The 19,827-nt window shown below is 61.6% G+C and overlaps 1 protein-coding gene across 1 annotated transcript; it reads right to left on the reverse strand.

Annotated features, from left to right (window-relative positions):
• Nucleotides 1-4,076: 4,076 nt before the first annotated feature.
• Nucleotides 4,077-17,895, reverse strand: LOC119095557 (basic salivary proline-rich protein 1). Its single transcript, XM_037218409.1, has 8 exons — nucleotides 17,776-17,895; nucleotides 17,103-17,206; nucleotides 13,419-13,616; nucleotides 10,361-10,568; nucleotides 9,260-9,397; nucleotides 7,699-7,736; nucleotides 5,580-5,639; nucleotides 4,077-4,162 (listed from the first exon to the last, which is right to left on the reverse strand). The coding sequence occupies exons 1-8, from the start codon at nucleotides 17,852-17,854 to the stop codon at nucleotides 4,094-4,096; spliced, it is 894 nt and encodes a 297-aa protein (XP_037074304.1). The 5' UTR covers nucleotides 17,855-17,895; the 3' UTR covers nucleotides 4,077-4,093.
• Nucleotides 17,896-19,827: the final 1,932 nt, after the last annotated feature.

Below are 19,827 nucleotides of genomic sequence, written 5' to 3' on the forward strand. Positions count from 1 at the left end.
ATTATAAACAATTTCCTTATTTTGTGCCCCAAGAATCCTTCCAGACGCTAGATTATATTTTCATTCATTGGTGAGTAGGTACTAAAACATATAAAAGATATAAAAAGGCAATGAAATATATAAGTAAAACAATATACAAAATTTTCACTGCGTAAAATATTACCGCAACACCAAAGTGATGCCAGTCATGATGCCGATAATTTTTGGGCTACAGCACACTCGAATAATGACCCACGCGCCAAAAACCGTGCAAAATCGTTGGCAGCACTTTATTCCGTTCTTTCTTACGATAAACAGAGCATAGTTTTTCGTTGTTCTGTAGCCCAACGTGCCCTCACCACCGTTCCCGTTGCACTGTGTCGTCATCTACACGCGGGAGGAACGGCAGGCTGGTCTCTGGGCAGCAGGATGCCGTCATATGGCCGTGATCGTGGTACTCTGCCCCCCCCCCCCCACGCCCAGGCCAGGCCAGGCCTTTCTAAGACCGTCGATCTATTCGGATGTCATGGAGGCATACTATTGGATGTCAACGTTACCTTTAACGCTCTATTGGGATATGCTTGTGACGTTTACAGTTCGGCGTCGTAACACCAGTGAGGTCGTCCACAAATAAGACTATGTGTTCAACTAAGCTCGTCCTACTAAACGGCTTGTACGATTCGCTCGTACGATGAAAGTGTGACGATTCATGACATTGCGCTCAGGCACCAAAGTGGCTCGCTCGCAAGCATGTGTGGCTCGCAAATCATGCATGCGTGCCTCGCAAATCTCACGTTGTTATGTGGGATCAGTTTTTGGATTAATGGCCAGCGCCTGAAGTCCAACTATAACTTAGTTCATGTCTTCTCAGCGATCCGCAGTCTTCGCTTAGCCATGAGTGCATGTCCCAATTTTATACCGCCAATCATCTTGCAGCCTATGTTTGAACAAACTGGGTGCTTGGGATAAGGCGCTCGTACCGATGAGACGGTTTTTTGGGCGCACCATTGTCTTAGCCAATGACGTTATTGGTTACACGTTTCAGCAGTTTACTTTTCCGGCCGCTGGTTGGTATTAGTAGGCCCTGAAAACGAACTGAATAGGTCATGTTTATGTGCCTTTATGTGTTATATGTTTTCGATCACATCTAACTAATTCATGGAGCATCAGATAATATGAGTGCTTTCGGAATCGGTGCTTCATGTTGCGTTCATCGACAAGCAGCATGTTGCAGGAAAATTAGCCAACGTAGATCACCTTTCATGGATCACGGTAGGTCACGAGTCATGACCTCATGTAATTTGACGTCGATGGATTATGGAACTAACGCGACAAGAGGACTGGAGGCCCTCAAATGGCCATGAGGACGCATGGGTACCCACCGCGCGGCGTTATGAGGTCTAAGAAGAATTGGCAGGGGCAAACTAGGTCACTTTGCTGACCGGCGGAGGCAAAAGTAGGAAGCGACGGCGTTGACATGTGCGAGATCCAGGAAATGTACTGACATATACGTGAGCCAAACCGGTCAGCCAACCAATGACATCCACGCGGGGTCCCGTGGTCATCCATGCTGCCTGCTCTAATGACAGTCCAAAACCGAGGCTATATCTGTTCTCCGGTAATGTCCCAATCGTCCGCTCAATCGAATCTGTCCAATCAAAATCCACGCCCACCGCTTGTCTGCTGACGTCACTGGAACAGCTGAATGAACAGCCACGTTCCAGCGCCGCCGGCTGAGACCGGTCCATCGCCCTCCCTCGGTCGCCGCCGTGTGCGATCGAACAGACTACGATCAAAATGCACCCTGAAGCAGCTTAAAGCCTAAAAGTAGGCGAAACTTTGTTACACAAGTTTTCGGCGGAATCAGTTAACTCAGGTCTATCGGCCTGCATACCAATATCGAACTCTCGCTATCTCTGCGACGTGCGGCTCCGAGACGCCAACTCTCGACATTCTCCACCGGGGCATGGACTGGCAGGCGAGGCAGGCCGCTGCCGAGGAGCACGGTCCGGTCTGGTCCGGTCAGGTCACCTCCTCAGGTCTGGTCTGGTCTGGTCCGGTCACCTCCTCAGGCCTGGTCTGGTCTGGTCCGGTCTGGTCTAGCCTGGCCCGGTCTGTTCCAGTCCGGTCCGATCATCTCCACAGGTCCGGTCTGATCCAGCGCTAGTCCGGTCCGGTCCGGTCACCTCCGCAGGTCTGACCCGGTCCGGCGCCGGTCGTCGAGACGATTTACGGCGGGCGCACTTCGGTATTGTTTTCCGAAGCGCCCGCCGCAGTCATTGATCGTGCACCTGACAACGGTGCTAGCCGGCTGGCTCGGTGCTGACGCCTCGAATCGCCGACATTGCTGCGCTGCAGAGGTCGACGCTGGCCGCGACCTTGGGCAGCTGACCGCGGGCCGGTCAACGCCTAGTTGGGCGATACCTGCGCGGACCATCGTGACGACAGCTGGCTGTCACGGCCCGCGGTCGCATGTGGAGCCCAAATGCCATGATTCGAATGCGGTAGTCATGAATGTTCCGAGCCACGATAGCGGCCCGCGATTGGTGCTATGATATAATGTATGAGACGAGAGAGCAGTTCCAGACTAGTGCTCAGTGCCCCAACATTTTCGGAGGCATGCAACAATGCGTGCACAGTAAGACGCTGACAGTCCTTTCGGAGCGAATGTTAGGAACGCGGAGCACGCGGGGCTAATGGATGCTGGCAGTATTTTCCAAGCCTCGCGGACTGGAGCGCGTTCGTTATTTTCCTTTCACAGTATGGCTCGAATGGTTCAGAGCCGGCAGCAGATCGAGGGCGGCGGGCGAGCCACTGAGAGTTTCCGCAGACGCCGCTGACGGTCCAACCGCCCTTTTAGAAAACTCTTTCTATTACAGGGGAAGACGGCATGGGTTACGACCGCCTGCGGGACCGATCGGTGCAGCTTCCGTTGAGCACGCTGGAGTCGCCCCAAACAGCAGGACGGCGCACCGGAATCGAGTCCTGCGCGTTTGTGTGCCCTTCCCGTACAGTCCTTTTCCTGACCGTCGTCAGACGTATGTAAGCCACCTCCATCCATACAGCCGATTGTCCGCGATGCCAGCGCCGGCTGACCAGCTGACCCGCTTGACCTCGGCCTGGCCAACGCGTTGGGAGTGCCTCCCTTATTGCCATATTTTCAGAGACCTCCCGTTCAACCGATGTGTTCATGCCATTCTTTTACTGTCCGCGGTAATCAATCGCCCCAGGTGGATTGGTGCTGGATGACCTCCAGATGACCTCCAGACGTTGGCGATGCCCAGAGACTGTGTCCGCACGCGCCACATCGGTGAAAACTGGATGGGATTGCGGTCTGGAGTTAGGCACAGACTTACATGGTTTTTCCGTGGGCTTTCGCTTGTCGCCAGTTCTTTGAAGAGGACACTTCAGGAAGCGGTATCACGCCCACGCCGCAAAACTCGAGAACGCCACACAGAGATTACGTAAACCAAGCGGTAATTTTCCCCCTTTATTATAGCCGTATGCATCAGGATATACGTCGTACACCACCGCATTAACCGAGAAACCACAACCCAGGCGACTAACTACACCAGCCGGGCGAGGGGAGCGGCTCAGCTGATGGGAGCCAAGCCCGACCGTCAGCTGACGAACCAACATGGCGGCCCGCATAATTCAGTCGGCCAACCGAAACTGCACGGGCTGGAGCGCTACGCAAGTCCGGCGCGCCGCCTCCGACGTCAGCGCAGGGCAGCACCAGCGTCGCCCGCGCGCGCGCGCGCGACAGACGTCCGTCCCGTCTTGTGGCACGGTCCCGGCCGGCCTCGCGCGCCGCTCACTCCGTAACATAAATAACCGATAACTGCACTCCCTCACAACCATCGCCAAGCACACGCGCGCGCGCGCGCAACGCACTCAAACGGAACAACGGCGGCCGCCGCGCGCGCGCCGCGCCGGCTCGGGGCGGCGGCCGCCTGACGCTCAACGCGGGCGACAGATAGGTATACGTATCACGGCCGACCGACGGGCTGAGCGGTCCTCTTGGGAGCGGCGCGCGGCCCCCCGCCGCCTCTCCGTCCTGCGGCGCCGCACCGCGGTCGGCGACGGGGCGCCGCGCCCGGCGGGGCGCCGCGCCTCATCGGCGCCCGTAGCGTCCCAGGCGCCCGCGCGAGGACGTCGTCGGCGCCGGCGGCGGGCCGCCCATCTGGAGCACGTTGCGAAAATGGTCAGAAAGAGCGGCATGCGTGTTGTCACTGGCGCGACACGTGTTGGGGCAAACCACCAGCAAGTTATAACACAGGGCGAGGGAAGGTCTGGATACGTGATAGGCTGCCTTGCTGGCTAACGGCTAGAAACTGCCCGCGACCTGTTGGCCCAAGAAGGGTATGCGTGGAGTCTGCGGATTGATCACTGGATTGTGACAGACAAGATTCGATGAATCAGATATCAGTACAACAATGACTCCGGGACAAACAGCGAGCGAGGCACACAGGATATTACAAAATTCATACTGCTTTTGGCATCATCCTCTAAAGCAAATCACTCATATGACTAATTTACCCGGCGCTGTCGGCTAATAAGCCGCGCGTATCATTCACATCACAGACGGGAATTTGCCAATATCGGTAAATGAATCTATTCCGGGCTTTAAACACTAAGCGTGCGATTGTGTGGCGTGGTGATTCGACTATGTTTGGCTGCGTTTACTGGGTGCTGCTGCCTCAGACCGTATTTGCCATTTACAACGAAACATGTGATACATGACGTCACGTGCTGCCATACTCTCCCCATCTGCAAGCGCATGGCGCACGCAATTCGCCATTTTAGTGATTCTCGTCATGCAATGACGCACTTGGAAGGTCCGCGTGCACTATCAATTTGAGATGCGACAAGGCAACTGTCACGACACACATTTAACAACATGAAGCTATCTCCCAGTTAGGGCAATACTTTACTGCTCACGACAGAATTTGGCAGGATGTCAGGTCAGATCGGGTCAGTCCAGTTCAGGTCAGGTCGGGTCAGTTCAGTCGGGCCGCTCATTCACATTCAGGATTTATTACTCAAAATCTCAACAAAGCACATCTTGTTAACTTTTGCGAGCCGCGTCCGACTTGTGATCCGTTATCGTAATCTTATCAAACGGCTCATAATTCTGTGCTCATGTAAGTACACCCATAACTGCAAACGTGGAATCGAGATCATGACAGTAATGTCGTTATCATATTAATATAACCGCGACGAAATTGATACAATGACTCCAGTACAAGCATTGTTTTACGCACAAACATCTCAGCGCAATCCCGGCCGACCGTCCAGCTATGATCGTGATCAGTGCAATCCCAGCCGGCCGTCCAGCCATGACCGCGATCAGCACAATCCCGGCTGGCCGTCCAGCCATGACCGTGATCAGTACAATCCCGGCCGGCCGTCCAGCCATGACCGTGATCAGTACAATCCTGGCTGGTCGCCCAGCTATGACCGTGATCAGTGCAATCCCGGCTGGCCGTCCAGCCATGACCGTGATCAGTACAATCCCGGCCGGCTGTCCAGCCATGACCGTGATTAGTACAATCCCAGCCGGCCGTTCAGGCATGACCGTGATCAGTGCGGCGACTCACCTGTCCCGGGTTGAACATGGGCGGAGCGCCGTCCACGGCGGCGGGGTCACCCGGCATCGTCTGCGGCAGGCGAGCCGACACATCGGTCACAGATCGGCAGCGCACACCGGCGCCAGGCCACCGCGGCGGCGGCGGCACGGGCAGCCGGCCACGGCCGGACCGCGCCACATGGACCAGCGGGGCGCGCTCGCGCGCATACGCTGGATCGGAGGCATGACCTCTGTCACCAGACCTGTCGCATTGGCATTACTGTGTGCTTAGGGCGGGTGCGTATGTCTGCGTGAGGATGGCAGTCGCACAGAACACACTGCGTGCGCTGACGTTTCACATAGACAAAGACTCCAGCGACAACGTCCGGTCGTGTCGCCCCGTGTCTTTATCTCACGCCGACTCATGATGTGCAGAGCAGTCCCATGTGACAGCGAGCTGCCTCGTGTTGAGGCCGACGCGCGGCGGTCAGCGGTGAGACAGTGGTCCCCAGCGGCGCCCAGCACTGTCTGACGGTGAGTGGTCCCCAGTGCGCCCAGCACTGTCTGACGGTGAGAGTGGTCCCCAGCGGCGCCCAGTACCACCCGGCGGTGAGTGGTCCGTAGTAGTTCCCAGCACTGTCCGGCGGTGAGAGTGGTCCCCAGCAGCGCCCAGCACTGTCCGGCGGTGAGTAGTCCTCAGCAGTGCCCATCACTGTCCGGCGGTGAGAGTGGTCCCCAGCAGCGCCCATCACTGTCCGGCGGTGAGTGATCCGTGGTGGCGCCCAGCGCTGTCCGGCGGTGAAAGTGGTCCCCAGCAGCGCCCAGTACTGTCCAGCGGTGAGAGGTCCTCAGCAGCGCCCATCACTGTCCGGCGGTGAGTGGTCCTCAGCAGCGCCCATCACTGTCCGGCGGTGAGAGTGGTCCCCAGCAGCGCCCATCACTGTCCGGCGGTGAGTGGTCCCCAGCAGCGCCCATCACTGTCCAGCGGCGAGAGGTCCCCAGCAGCGCCCATCACTGTCCGGCGGTGAGTGGTCCCCAGCAGCGCCCAGCACTGTCCGGCCGTGTCACTACACCCGGCAGGTCCCGGACCGGACCTCGCTCTCGCTCTCCCGCGCCGCTCACCGTCGGCGGCCGCCCTTTACAACATGTCACGTCCACCGGCCAAGTTTCATTAGCAGCGGCTTGACGCCCGCCGCACGCACGCCAACATAGACTGTTGCCAGCTTCTCAAAGGCCAACTAGCACATTAGACTGAAGTGCGGCACAATCTGCATTTCAAAGCGGCGCGGGACACTCATTACATGCGACGCAGGATGTATGCTACATTTCGGGACGACACGTCGCCGCGGTCACCGGTCGGACGGCCCGGTGAGGCCGGCAGCCGCTGAGCGGAGGAGCGGGGCCCGTCCGCGCCCTGGGGCGGCCGAAGGTCGAGAGCGGCCGTCGCGCTCGGCACCGGCCAAAGACATGGCTATCGAGCCCGGGTCTGACGGGGTCACCGGGTCAATACAGCGACCAATCAGGCCCGACCGGCCCGACGGCTGATTGAAACAGAGGCGCCGGCCAGCTCGTACCTGACCGACCCCCCCCCCCCCCCCGGGTGCGCGGAGGCTGCACCCACAGCGCCGAACGCGTGCACGTGGCGTGACAAGACAGTCGCGGTGATCGTGCTTACGAGCAGCGACAGAGAAGACAGCGCCCACTATTGCCCAACGAAGCCCAGAACGTTTCATGCGTTTCGACAACCGGTATACTTATTTTGTCTAATTGACAGGCAATGGGTGGGGTTGGCATCTGCTCCAGTCTGTCCCACCAGCCAGCCGTTGCCATCACTAAGTCGGAGTGTGGCGTACACAGCGTCGTTAGGCCAAAAGTGTAACACCTTGCGTGAAGATGCTAAATGCATTCCCCGACAAAGGCCGCTTTTAAGCCGTCCATAATCTCAGACGTGGCTTCTAGCCAAAGCGCCAGGTGCCGCGATCGCCGACCACACGTAAAGGCTGTGTGGGCTCGTATCACAAGTGCCACCTGCTGTTGGTATTATCATTACATGTCCGCCCGTCGCGTCGCGGCACTCCGATAATAAAGTTCCAGTCTATTACCTCTCCCGTCCCATCCTGCCCCAGACTCCCCCGTGACCCCTCACCCACCTGCGCGTCAGGCGCGGGGTCGGCAGCGGCGGCAGGACCTGCAACAGGCACACACGCCGCCGTCAGACCCTCTGCGGCCCGACACCGGCGCGCCGGGCCCTGCCCCGGCGGCGCTGAGCCCCGCCCGCCGGCCGAACTGACGCGTGCCTCCCGGACCAGCCGGTACCGGCGGCGTGGCGGCCGGAGCGGCGGCCTGCCCTCCCCGCGAGCGGCAGACGCCGTCGGCCGGGGCACAACAGACGCGGGATTGGAGCCCGGCCGACGAGGCGCACTTCCGCGAGGGAAAACACCATCACCGGGCGGCCTGTGCCATGCCATTGCATTTGACACTTTCAAATTCCCGGCACTGCTCGGCTGCTGGCCTGAGATAAGATTGTCCCGTAGTATGATCGTTTGGGTAGTGGGGCCACTCTCAACGCACCGAGCTGCGTAAAGCGCGAAGTGTGACCCCAACGCTCTTAAAGCACACACAATCCATCTCACAAAGAACCGACAATTATCACACTCTCTCCACCCGCCGTGGGGCAGAGGCTTTCCAAAGGTTACAGCGAGTTTCAAACCAAATGTAAATGTTACAGCGAGTTTCAAACCAAATGCAACAGACGACAACCGCCAGCTTATCCTGGGTAACTTAAGGCTTGCGGGTGGCCACACTGGGTCTGGTCTAGACCATGAGACTCAATCGCAGACAGAACTCCGTCATCCAGAAAACTCTATGATAATATCATTACATAATTCATCGGAATGGTATGCCCGCAACCAACGCTACATGTCGGCGCAGCGCCATGCATACCACCTGAGGGGGAAACCGCCGCGCTCCACGCCTGGAACCCGGTATTAGTCCCAGCAAGGCGCGCGGTGGCTGTCGGCGCAGCGCCACGCCCACCACCTGAGGGGCAAACCCCCGCGCCCCACGCCTGGAACCCGGTATTAGTCCCAGCAAGGCGTTTTTTGGCGCCACGCAGAGTCCCGCCGACTGCGCGCGTCCGCCCGCGGCGGTGGCAAAAAACGCCGCCCAGTCAGGGGGCATCCTGCACTTCCCACAGCAACGCGACACCAGTGCCCGGGTCAGGGCACCGCACAGTTATTACGGCGCGCGGCGGGCGGCGGCAAACAACGGAAAACCACCGCCGGCGGCCGGCAGTGAGCAACGCAGCGCCCACGGGCGGCCCAGAACACCGGCACCAGACAGACGACCGTGTTATTGCACGCAATTATCGGCTTACTGTGTTTCTTTTCGGAGCCTTCAGTTGTATGAAGATTTATGGCAGAACCTCGCCGGCCGAGCCGGCCTACGCTGCGTGACAGATTACGGTAATCACGGCGGGGAGGAAACCCACGCCGGCATCGCAGTCGGAAACGGGCCCTTCCTTTGCTCACGGTGGCAAACAATACAAACACGGCAAACAGCACAGACGCAACGTGACGTCATTAACTCACCATACCCTAGCACGACAACGCTATCCCAACCTACACCTAGCTCGAGCCGGATCGGGGCTAGGCCACCGGCTCGGGCGACTCCGCGGCCCTGCCTGGACCGGACGGACCGTCCGTCTCTCACCTGGACTGGAGGCCGGAGGTGTCGGGCCGACAGGCATCGGCGGCAGGCTCTGCGGCCCGGCGCCGGGTCCGGGTCCGGAGCCGGAGCCGGAGCCGGAGCCGGAGCCGCCGAACACGTCCACGTAGTTGGAGCGCATGCCTGCCGCCGACATGGACGCTGTCAGGACACAACATGCGCCGGAGCTCAGGCGGGCGCGCGGCTGCGCCAGCCACGCTCGGCGTCCTTCCGCCCGCACACGCCGGCTGCCGTCCTCCCGCCCCCTCCTGCGCGCCAGCCCGCGCCACCCTCAGCCCTTCTCGCGCGCGCAGCCGATCTTGAGAAGCGTCGCTGCGGCCGCTGCTGGAGCTGCCACACCGTGCCGTCGCACCACACGCCGCGAAACATCCCTTCTCTCCCGCTCCCGCATGCCAGCGCTCTCTCCTTCCCCGCCTTGCGTGTCGGCGAACGTCGCCTATTTCCATCCTCATATACTAAGTAAGGCTCCTCCTTCTTCAAATATGACACGTCAGCTCACGTGCCCATCTTCCAGCCTCTCACACATGAGCTGACAGCTGACAGTTGTCCTCAGCCAACTCCTGTTGTCCTCAACCCAGTCCTGATGTCCCCAGCCATGTCCTGTCGTCCTCAGTTGTGTCCTGTTGTCCTCAGCCATGCCCTGTTGTCCCCAGCCATGTCCTGCTGTCCCCAGCAATGTCCTCTTGTCCCCAGACATGCCCGTTGTCCCTAGCCATGTCCTGTTGTCCTCAGCCATGCCCTGTTGTCCCCAGCCATGTCCTGCTCTCCCCATCCATGCCCTGTTATTCTCAGTCACGTCCTGTTGTCTTCAGCGAACGACAGGCGAGCCGCCACACAGCCGCAACCTTCTGGACACTGGCATTGTCACCCAATGCCCGGCGATCGGTTAATGGACGTTTGCCTGATGGGCCGAGACATGGACTGCGCCCTCGGGGATCGCCTAATTTAATGCCGCCCTTCCAAGGAGTCCGGTGATGAACTGCCCTGGCCCCGGGCGGTGACGTGAGTTGCTCCCTGGGGTACGACGATGACGTGTGCCTTCAACCCCTTTCCCCCGCCATCATTCCTCAGCGCGACACCACTCACCGCGTCCCTTGGGGATCTTGAACCTGTTGGCGCCGGTCCCGCCGGCGGGCGGTGGCGGCGGCGGCGCGCCCGGGCCGCCGCCGCCGCCGCCGCCGCCGCCGCCGGCCAGCTGGGAGTCGGAGGGTGGCGCCGCCGCCGCCTGGCCGGCGCCGTCGTCAGGGCCGGCGTCCTTGTCCACCCAGCGCTTCTGCGCGGCGTCGTAGACGATCTGCCGGGCACGAGGGAGCCGGGCGGTGAGGGCGGTCTGAAGGGAGCGGGCCTAGGACGAGCGGTCAGCCCGGGATAGTGCGGACACCACCCGTCCCACGGCGATGAGCAGGGCACATCACATACGGCACTGCGACGCGCGACTATTTTACTGCTAACAAGACCATACCGTGGCGTACCATCAAAAGTCCTCAGCTGACGCAACGCTTCGATTACTTTTGACGAGGAATGGATCAAGACGCCCAGCCGATGGCGATTTCAGGTGCTCTTTTGTACAAACATAGCAGTGCGCCAACATTGTGGACAGCCACGTGGCCTTGGTCTGGCGTGCCGCAGGGGCCGCCGCCGGCCGGGATACGTCCACACTAGCCGCCGTTCAGTGCGGGGACGGGGACGGAGCCGGCCGCAGCGCCCACGCCGTGGCCTCTCCGCACGCCGGGTCACCGCCAGCCGCCATCGCCGCCGCCTCTGGCGACGCCGCCTCATTTCGGACCAGTTCATAACGGAGATGGCTGGCGCGCCCCAGTCGTGACGCCCATTACTTCGAGCGGACGCCGACATACGAGGTGAGCGACGCTCTCACCCGCCGGCCGCGCTCATCCGGACGGGCGACGCGAGTACTGAGCACGTGACAGCGCATATCAGCGCGAACCTGACACCAGTGAGTGCTCGACAGCGGCGTGCTGCGTCAGGCCGCACGTGACAGCTGATGTCTAATAACCGCTCCTGAGCATCAGTGTGCCGTTTCTATGGCTCGGGTCCAAGTTGATAAATACTTAGATTCCTGCATAGATCAGGAAGCACGCGACATAAATTTTGGGTTGCGGGTGGACTGTGCAAGTGTTGGAATCGCCGCTGCGACTGGCGCCTGGTAGGGTTGTGTTGATCTCCGAGTACTTAATCCATGATTCGAATATATTCACCTGATACAAGGCAGGTTCGTCCTCAATACAAATGTGTCGCTGTCTAAAACAAAACATGTCTCGATGTCTCAAAATATGACCTGCGCGACCTTCCATGCGACCCAATGGGAGACTTACGCCGTAAACATTGTCACAGGCATCATCCATAGCAGCGCCACAGCTCAAGTCCGAGCGTACGTAGATACAATACCAGATCGCGCTACCGGAACCACGAGAAAGAATCTACACCCATACCTTGCAAAAGGAATCCGGAACCGATTCCAAAAAGGGCGAAATCAAGCGCAAGTATCCCATCCCCAATCAAACGCATGGTTCCAATCCAATCAATAAGATCTCCAATCAAACCCATGGTTCGAAAGGCAAGGACAGCTGCCAGTTACATGGAAAACTGCGGTAGGCGCCGTGCCCGTATTTGAGTGGCGACATTGTGTCCCCCGCACAGGCAAACGCCGATCTCGCCGCAAGGAACTGCTCTCTTTTTTCATTCGCTCTACCACAGTTCGGCTGGTCAATAATTCGTCTCGTTTACCACGCCCAAAATAGCCCCGCAGAACGTGCCTCACTCCCACGTTAACTTCCCTAGAAATAACCCACAGAATCTAGCATCCACGAAATGTAAAAATACCGCCACCTTCGACCACATTTGGATGACTTCGACCCAATCCTGGCACGAGCGCGAGCGCGCCCCGCCGCAGACGGCGGACACGACAGCCGCGGTCAAGTACCGCGAAGCGCACCTGCCCACATCCGCCTCACGCCGGGATGCACCAACAACTCCTGCCGGCAGGGGGCGCGCCAGCACGCCACGCTCGCATCCTGATCCGAGTGCGGAATTATCTTACTCGCGAACTTTTCCCTGTAGCGGGGTGACCTTTGCCGCGCCGGTGAGCCGGGAGCGGACGCTGCCGGTCCAATCCCAGCCGCCACTTCCACGCGTCGCCCCGCTCGACGCCTGCGGACAGACACGCCTGGGACAGGCGCGCCCGTCGACTGTTGAGCAAGAGCACGCGCCGGCCGAGCGCGCCGCCCCCGCACGCGGGCGACGTGCGGGCGGCGTGGGGGTGGCGTCTCAGCGCGTCGGCGGACAAGTGGATGGGCGCCGGCCGGTTGGCTTCAGGCCCTGGTCTCAGCGGACAGGAGGTCGGACGCGCCGCCCCCTGGCGACAGGCCCTGGCCTCCCGGGACCGGAGGTCGGTGCCCCTCCCCCCCCCCCCCCCCCCCCGCCTGACGACGGATCCATTGGCAGGATGACGAAAGCGCCGCTCCTGGGCAACAGCGGGGCGCCCCCCAGCGCCGCGGCCGACAGCTCGCCCCTCCGCCAAGCTCTGCTCCGGCTTCCTTTCAGTCTCGCTTCGTTTCTAGCTTTTTCTCCATGGCAACAGGCGCAATATATGGCGACACGAATGGCCATTACAGCGCAATCCGTCCCCAGCTAATCCGAAAGTGGTCGTTAGATCACGCGTAGCGAGCGGACGCATCCCACGCCACCGCCGTCAGGTCGTCCATTGCCCGGCGGGGGTTCCCATCGGACCTCCGCCGCCTGTCGGGAGCCGAGCGGCGCCGCCTCACCCGCCGGCCGGACGTCAGCCAGCCGTGCCGTCTGAGCGGCCCGGCGCCACCGAGACGGGGCGCCGAGTCCGCGCGGGGGCCGGCACCTGGCTCAGGCCCGCCGCCGGCTGCTCGGCGACTGGTCTGCTGACCCCGGCCGGGGGAGCGGCGCCGCAGCCAGGCCGCAGCCGAGGCAGCCGCGCCAGCCGAGCGCCTGGTGACGCGGCGGCGCCACTCCGACTCAAACGTCGCAGACAGCTACATGTCCTATCGCTGGGACACGTGTCGTTTGCGCGACGAGAAGCACAACCATGCACAGCGGGTCCAGACAAGCCACACCCGGCCGGCAGGGGACTTCAGCAGTCCTAGCGCAGCCTTACCGATTTGTTTTTGTCGTCAGGCAGGATCATCTGGTTCTTGGGCTTGCCCAGTCGCGAGAAGAGGCCGCCGAACCAGCCGCCCGAGGCCTGGTCGCTGGCGAGCGCGCCGCCCGCCGCCGGCTGGCTGGCTGCCGAGGACGGCGGCGCCGGCTTGGCCTGCTCCTGCTCGCCGTCGGACGGCGCCGACGACGCCTCGCTCTGCAGACGTCAGGGGAAGGCTGTGTCAGGGTGCACCGGTGAGCGCAAGGGGAAGTGAGTCTGTGCCCGCAGCGGGCCCGTGCCGGTCCACCTGTCACCGTGGACGCCCACTGAGCGCAGCAGAGGATGGTTTGAACCTGTCCCTACTGGGGATGGGCTGATTCTCCACGACAGACATGTCCACAGAAACGAGAAGACTGTAATGTAAGGTCAGATATGCGATCTTCACAAAAGAACACGCTTATAAAAACGAAACGCAAACACTTGGATCCATTGAAGCGATCGCGGGAAGTTTTGTACAAGATGCGCCAAGGTGTGCAAGCATGCTCTTGGACTTCGGCACTTATGCACTTCAGCGATTTTCCTAAACATCAGTGAGTGGACTTGGGCAGGATACGCCGACACTACTGCACACAGAGTCTAAGTACGATTCATGCAACCATACGTGGGTGCATTCCGCGATGTGCTCGTCACGACACAGACTCATCACAAAAAGGATGTTCTTACGCCGTCAAAACCGTCGCTACATAGGCAATATGAGCTAGACGAAAACAGCAACAAGCAGCTCCCAGCATCTCCAAAAACCAGAAAGCAAAATGTCTGCAAACTAAATCCTTCGGGCTCACACGGAAAAACCGAATGTACTCTAGCGCAGGCATTACATCAGCACATCGCCGGCGGTCAGCAGAATAACTGAACGAACAGCTGGGGCACAGAAAGTGTAAGACAGCTGGAGCGCAAAGAGAGAGAGGGGCAGCTGAGGCGCAGGGAGAGAGGGGGTACAGCTGGAGCACAGGGAGAAAGGGACAGAGACGCGGCCAGCGCGGAGGCTCGCGCGGGCAGCCTCCGGGCCGACGCACAGACACGTCACAACCAGAGCAGCGGCAGGCATCGAACGCGCGGAGTGGAGGCCGGCCTCATGCAGCGGACGCCGAGCAGCGCCTCTGGTGACCACTGGCACAACCACAGCACTCCGCAGCGAGCAGGGACGGCGGGCGGACTGCGACCGGTGCCGGCGCCGGGCTACCTCGCTCTCCTCGCCGCTGGAGAGGGCGCGCGCCGCCAGCGCCTGAGGCGCGCGTGGTCCGTGCACAGGTCCGGCGGCGCGCAGCACGGCTCGTCCACCGGGAACGTGCGCACGGCGCGCTCCGGCGGCCGACGCGCAAACTCGAGCTTGCCGCGCCGGCCGGACGGGCGGCGCTGGCGGACGCGGCGTTTCCTGCTCGGTTGCGGCCCGGCGTCCGGCAGCCGTGCGGCGTCGCAGCTGGGTTTCGCTCGCGGCGGGCGGCGCGACAGCCGCGCGCTCATTGGCCGGCGCGCGCGGCCGCCGCGCCCGTTCATCGGTCAGGAGGCGGGACGGGGAGGAGCGTTTGGCCAGGTTCACGAGGTTGTGATCCGTCTGGGAAGGGGGACACAGTGAGCCTCCGGCGGTCACGACCGTTCACCCAGCCAAATCGGACCCATCCGACGCAGGTAAGGCCTCTTAAATAGTCAGAGACCGCCCCAGTTGAAAACCATGCCGAGCAGACAGTTGTTTCTTTTGCTGAACGCGTTGGACCACAGTTAATTTCCTATGGGCGCTTTTGACGTCAGACCAGACGTTTTTCATCATGAACACATTTCCAGCGTAGGCAAAGGTCCTTTCTCAACCATGGTGAATTATGGCACTAAGAATGTGATGACCTTTTTTCAATAATGTACTTTTACATGCTCACGCAGACCGGAGTGACCTCGACAACAAAAAGCACGCAGGCACACATTCGCTTGGCTAAAATAAACGTGACTGTAACCAAACGGAACGACGATAGTACGCCCCAAGCCCATTAACACTACACGGAGAACAAGACTTACATATAAATGCACATGCAAAACACTAAAAAGAAATGCCGGTTGCGTAGAACTTTGCGAGTGCTGCCACTGTCTTCACCACAACGGAACACACGTTGCGCATTACCAAGCACATGGCACGGAGGTTTCGTTCTGCGCTGAAGTGTTGTCAGCTCACCGGTCACTTCACGCTTCGACATCGGCCGTTTCCACAGAGCTTTCAGAATTTCAACAAGTACCAGCACAATGCCAAGGAAATTGGCACCAGTCGTGAACGACGTCCGCCGAATTCACCGGAACTTTTACCTTATGTCCTATTCGCGTCTATGTTATGATTTAAGACATATGCGGAAGTAGTACGCCGAGATCTTCAAGTTTCTAATCCATTTTGAAAACCTTCCTTTAGCTTATGGGGCTGCTAGCTTATATGGCTATCCCGCTACCGAAATGCTTCGAGCAATGCACATTCGTAGTAAAAATGCGGCATACTTCTTCCCTCGCTGGACTGCGACAATTTCTAGAAACTCTTACATGAGGGATAGCACCCACCCCAGTCTCCTAAGTCCAATCCCATTCTCCACTGTCCTAAGCCGGCCCCAATCAGGGCAGCTGCTCATGACACGGAAGGCATCCGCATGTTGTCCTCCAAACATCATCGGCAGGATTTTAGGGAGGGATGGCCCGTCTAGCCCCTTCCGAGCGCCTCCGGACGGCCTGACACCAGCCCCTTCCAAGCGCCCCCGGACGGCCTGACACCAGCCCCTTCCAAGCGCCCCCGGACGGCCTGACACCAGCCCCTTCCAAGCGCCCCCGGACGGCCTGACACCAGCCCCCTCCAAGCGTCCCCGGACGGTATGGCACCAGCCGGCGACATGGACGGGACGCCACGTGGCCGCGCACCGGGCACAGCCAGCCGGCCCGGGCCCGGTGCGGCGGGCGCCGGCGGTCGCCGCGGCTCCGCGCGGAACGCCGCCACTCACGGCGCCGAGCGGAGAGTGGCGCGAGTCGTCGGCGGCGCCCAGACCGGAGCGGTTGAGGACATGGCCGACCGGCCGGCGCCCGTCCACGGTCAGCAGCAGCGGCGTGGCGAACGTCACACACCGGCGACGCGGGCTGGACGAGGACGAGGACTGGGGTGCCGGCTAGGGGGCGGGAGGGGTCAGGGATGAGGAAAGGAGTGTCGCCCGGGGGGAGCAGGAGGGATCAGGGATGAGGGCAAGGATGCCGGCTGGGGGTGAGAGGCGTTAAGGGCGAGAGCAGCACTGCCGGCTGGGGGGGGGGGAGGGGGGGGGGCGGGAGCGGTTAGCGCCGAGGACAGCACTGCCGGCTGGGGGCAGGCAGTGAGGGACAGATAACGCAGGTGGTACGGCACGGTTATCACTGCTTGAACCCGTTAGTGTCCAATGACACACCGTCTTATGCATCAGCGGTCCAGCGCTTGATGCAAGCGCTATTGGCGTGGAGCCAACTGCCCAGGCATGCACACATGACACAGGGAGGAACACAGCCCATAAAAGACATAGAAACCAGAGGAAATCATAGCACCCGATGCAACATGCTTTTCAATAAACGGTCATGCCTTCCATGCCACACCACGCACAGCACGTACAAAACCAGCCGCTGGCAGACCGGAGACGCCAACACTGCGCACTGCCTCACCATTTTCCGCTGTTGGTCCCAGTAGTTGGGGCTCTTGTCGTCGCCGGCAAACGGCGGTGGCGAGGCGTCCGCGTGTGTTGCGCCGCCAGCCTCTGCTGGGTCCTCTGCAGGCCACGAGTCCGGTCAGCCCGCTGGGCCCGAGAGGCGGCCGGGTTGGGCGGGGGAGCCCGCTACAGCCCGCTGGGCCCGGGAGGCGGCCGGGCCAGGCAGGGAGCCCCTACAGCCTGCAGGGGCCCGGGAGGCGGCCAGGTCGGACGGGGGGAGCCCGCTACAGCCCGCAGGGGCCCAGGGGTGGTAGGGTCAGGAAAGGGAGAGCGCTACAGCCCGCAGAGGTCCGGGGGGTGGCCGGATAGGGCAGGGGAGACCCCTACACCCCACTCCCTGCCATGCGCCACACACTCGCCGCGACGCCCACTGCAGGGCTTCCCGCCACAGCAGTATGACCGCCCGTCCAGGTTTACAACACAACACTTGCTTTAGAACACATGCGACCAGCCTGGTCACTGGCGTCGCTGTCTCTCACCTCACCGTAGCGAGGTCATCACACACTCCCCGAAGTGGTCCCATCTGCGACTAGGGGTGGCCCAACCTTTGCCCCACCATAAACCAATGGCACGCGGATGACTGGTGCGGGCCGGCCGCCGCCAGCCGCCTCGACGCCGCCCGCTCTCACCGACGGCGGGCGCCTGGCCGTAGCCCCAACTGCCCCAGTAGTCGCCGCCGTCCGGCTGGTCGGCGGGGGCCGGCACCATCGGCTGCCACTGCTGCGGCGCGGCCGAGGACGGGTCCGCCGGCGCCGCCGCCGCGTACTGCGACGGGTCGTACGGCGCCGCCGCCGCCGGCTGCTCCACCTGCCGGCCAGGGCGTCAGCTCGCCGGGCGTCGCAGCAGCCGCCACACGCGACGCGAGGCGGATGGACGCGCGGCACGCAGACGCCCCGGTCCGAGTGTTGGGAGAGCTACGAGTCAGCCCAGTGCAGCAGCGACTGACTTTGGATGGAGCTGAACCATTCATGTCCGGGTGCTATGCACGACGTAACGATTTCCACAAGTGCACTGCGGCGGGGATGATGGAGACCCCGCGGCCACCAAGCCTCAGCGCTGTGAAGTCGGCCTGGACGGGTACCTGCTGCTGGTGCTGCTGTTGATCCTGCAACGGCAGCTGGTGGCTGTCCAGTCCACCGTCGGCCGGTGGCTGCTGCTGCTGCTGCTGCTGCTGCTGCTGCTGGTGCTGCGGCTGCTGCAGCTGCTGCGGCTGTTGCTGCAGGTCTGACGGCGGGGTGGCCTCGGCCTCGGTCTCGGCCGGCACCGGATAGGCCGGCAACTGGCCGCTCTGGGGGCAGAGGCAGCCGCAGCCTCAGCGACGTCCCTCCGCGGCCAGGCAGGCTCCGTTGCCACCGCGCCCTCCCCTGCCGTCCGCACCAACTAGGCCTGGCGCTGACCTGGGCGCCATCACCACCACGTCAGCGCACCAGCCCGCCGGCCACAGCGGCCTCATCTCCAGCCTGGACTCCACCTTCTGCCGCGCGGCCATCAAGGCTCGGGGCGGCGTCGACCGGCCGCCGGCTCTCAGCGGGCGTCAAGCGGACAAGAGTGCTGCGGATCACTTGTATGTGGAAGTTGTACAGGCGCGATACCGTAAGCCAGTTCTGAACGTGCGTAACGCTGCGACCAACTAAGTGCGGCCATGCACGATCGCGGCATGACCTGTGAGTGTTGCACCCGTGCAGTCGTTGGTTTGGTTTTTGGATTAGAGCCCTTTCGACCAGACATGATCATTTCAGGGCTATGGGATGAAGGAAAATGGTGAACGATGGGACAGACGTGCGTGCACCTGGAGGGCCAAGCGCCGAGCTTGAACCCGCGCATGCGTGGGTACCCGGCCGGGGTCCCCCTTCCCACGGGGCTCTCTGCCCACTCGTGGCTGACGCATGCAGCCTGCCCCGGACAAGCGGGGTGTCGCGAGGATGCAGGATGCAGCAAGATAAGAGGATAAGAGGGACGGATGTCCCGTGCAGCCGTTCGCGTCAGCCCCGCGCGGCCGCCGCGTGCGAGCGCGACGTCACAGCTCGACCCCGTCCGCTGAGCGCGGCCGGACCGGGCCGCGGCGGCGGCCGGCCCCCCGCTCACCTGCATCTGAATCAGCACGCTCTGCACGGCCAGCAGCCACTCGGGGTCGCCCATCTCGGCCAGCTCGCCCTCGCCGGACTGGTAGTGCGCGTCGTGGTACTTGAGCTGGCTGGCCAGGTCGTAGACGCGGCTGACCAGCGCTGCGGCCGGCCGGCTCGGTCAGGCGGGTCAGACCGGCGGCATGCCTCCCCCACCCCTCACACACAGACACACAAGGCTACTGCGCGGTACGGACGCACAGCGAGCGCTGCAGCACGGTCACGCAACGCTAGCACGAGCGCTTTTACAACACCAGATTTGTGGAGTTCATGACTTCACGACACAGGTAGCCGCTCTAGCCACTTCATCCCGATATTTCCGCCCGTACCGTTGATTACACGCGCCTGTGGGGCTGACAACGACCACAGCGGCGTCCCCTCACCACCCCCATCTGCACGGATCCCCAACCTGCGGGTAGGACCGCGCCGGGCTTCTGAGCCGAACCGCCCCTCGGCCGGCCGCCGGACGGCGCTCTCCCGCGCGGCCGACTCACCGTAGTTGAAGGCGGTCGGGTAGCGGGCGATCAGACCGCCGATCGCCTCGCAGTAGTGCAGGCA

This window comes from Pollicipes pollicipes, unplaced genomic scaffold, assembly GCF_011947565.3.
Source record: "Pollicipes pollicipes isolate AB1234 unplaced genomic scaffold, Ppol_2.1 Scaffold_4219;HRSCAF=4965_pilon_pilon_pilon, whole genome shotgun sequence".
NCBI lineage: Eukaryota > Metazoa > Arthropoda > Thecostraca > Pollicipedomorpha > Pollicipedidae > Pollicipes > Pollicipes pollicipes.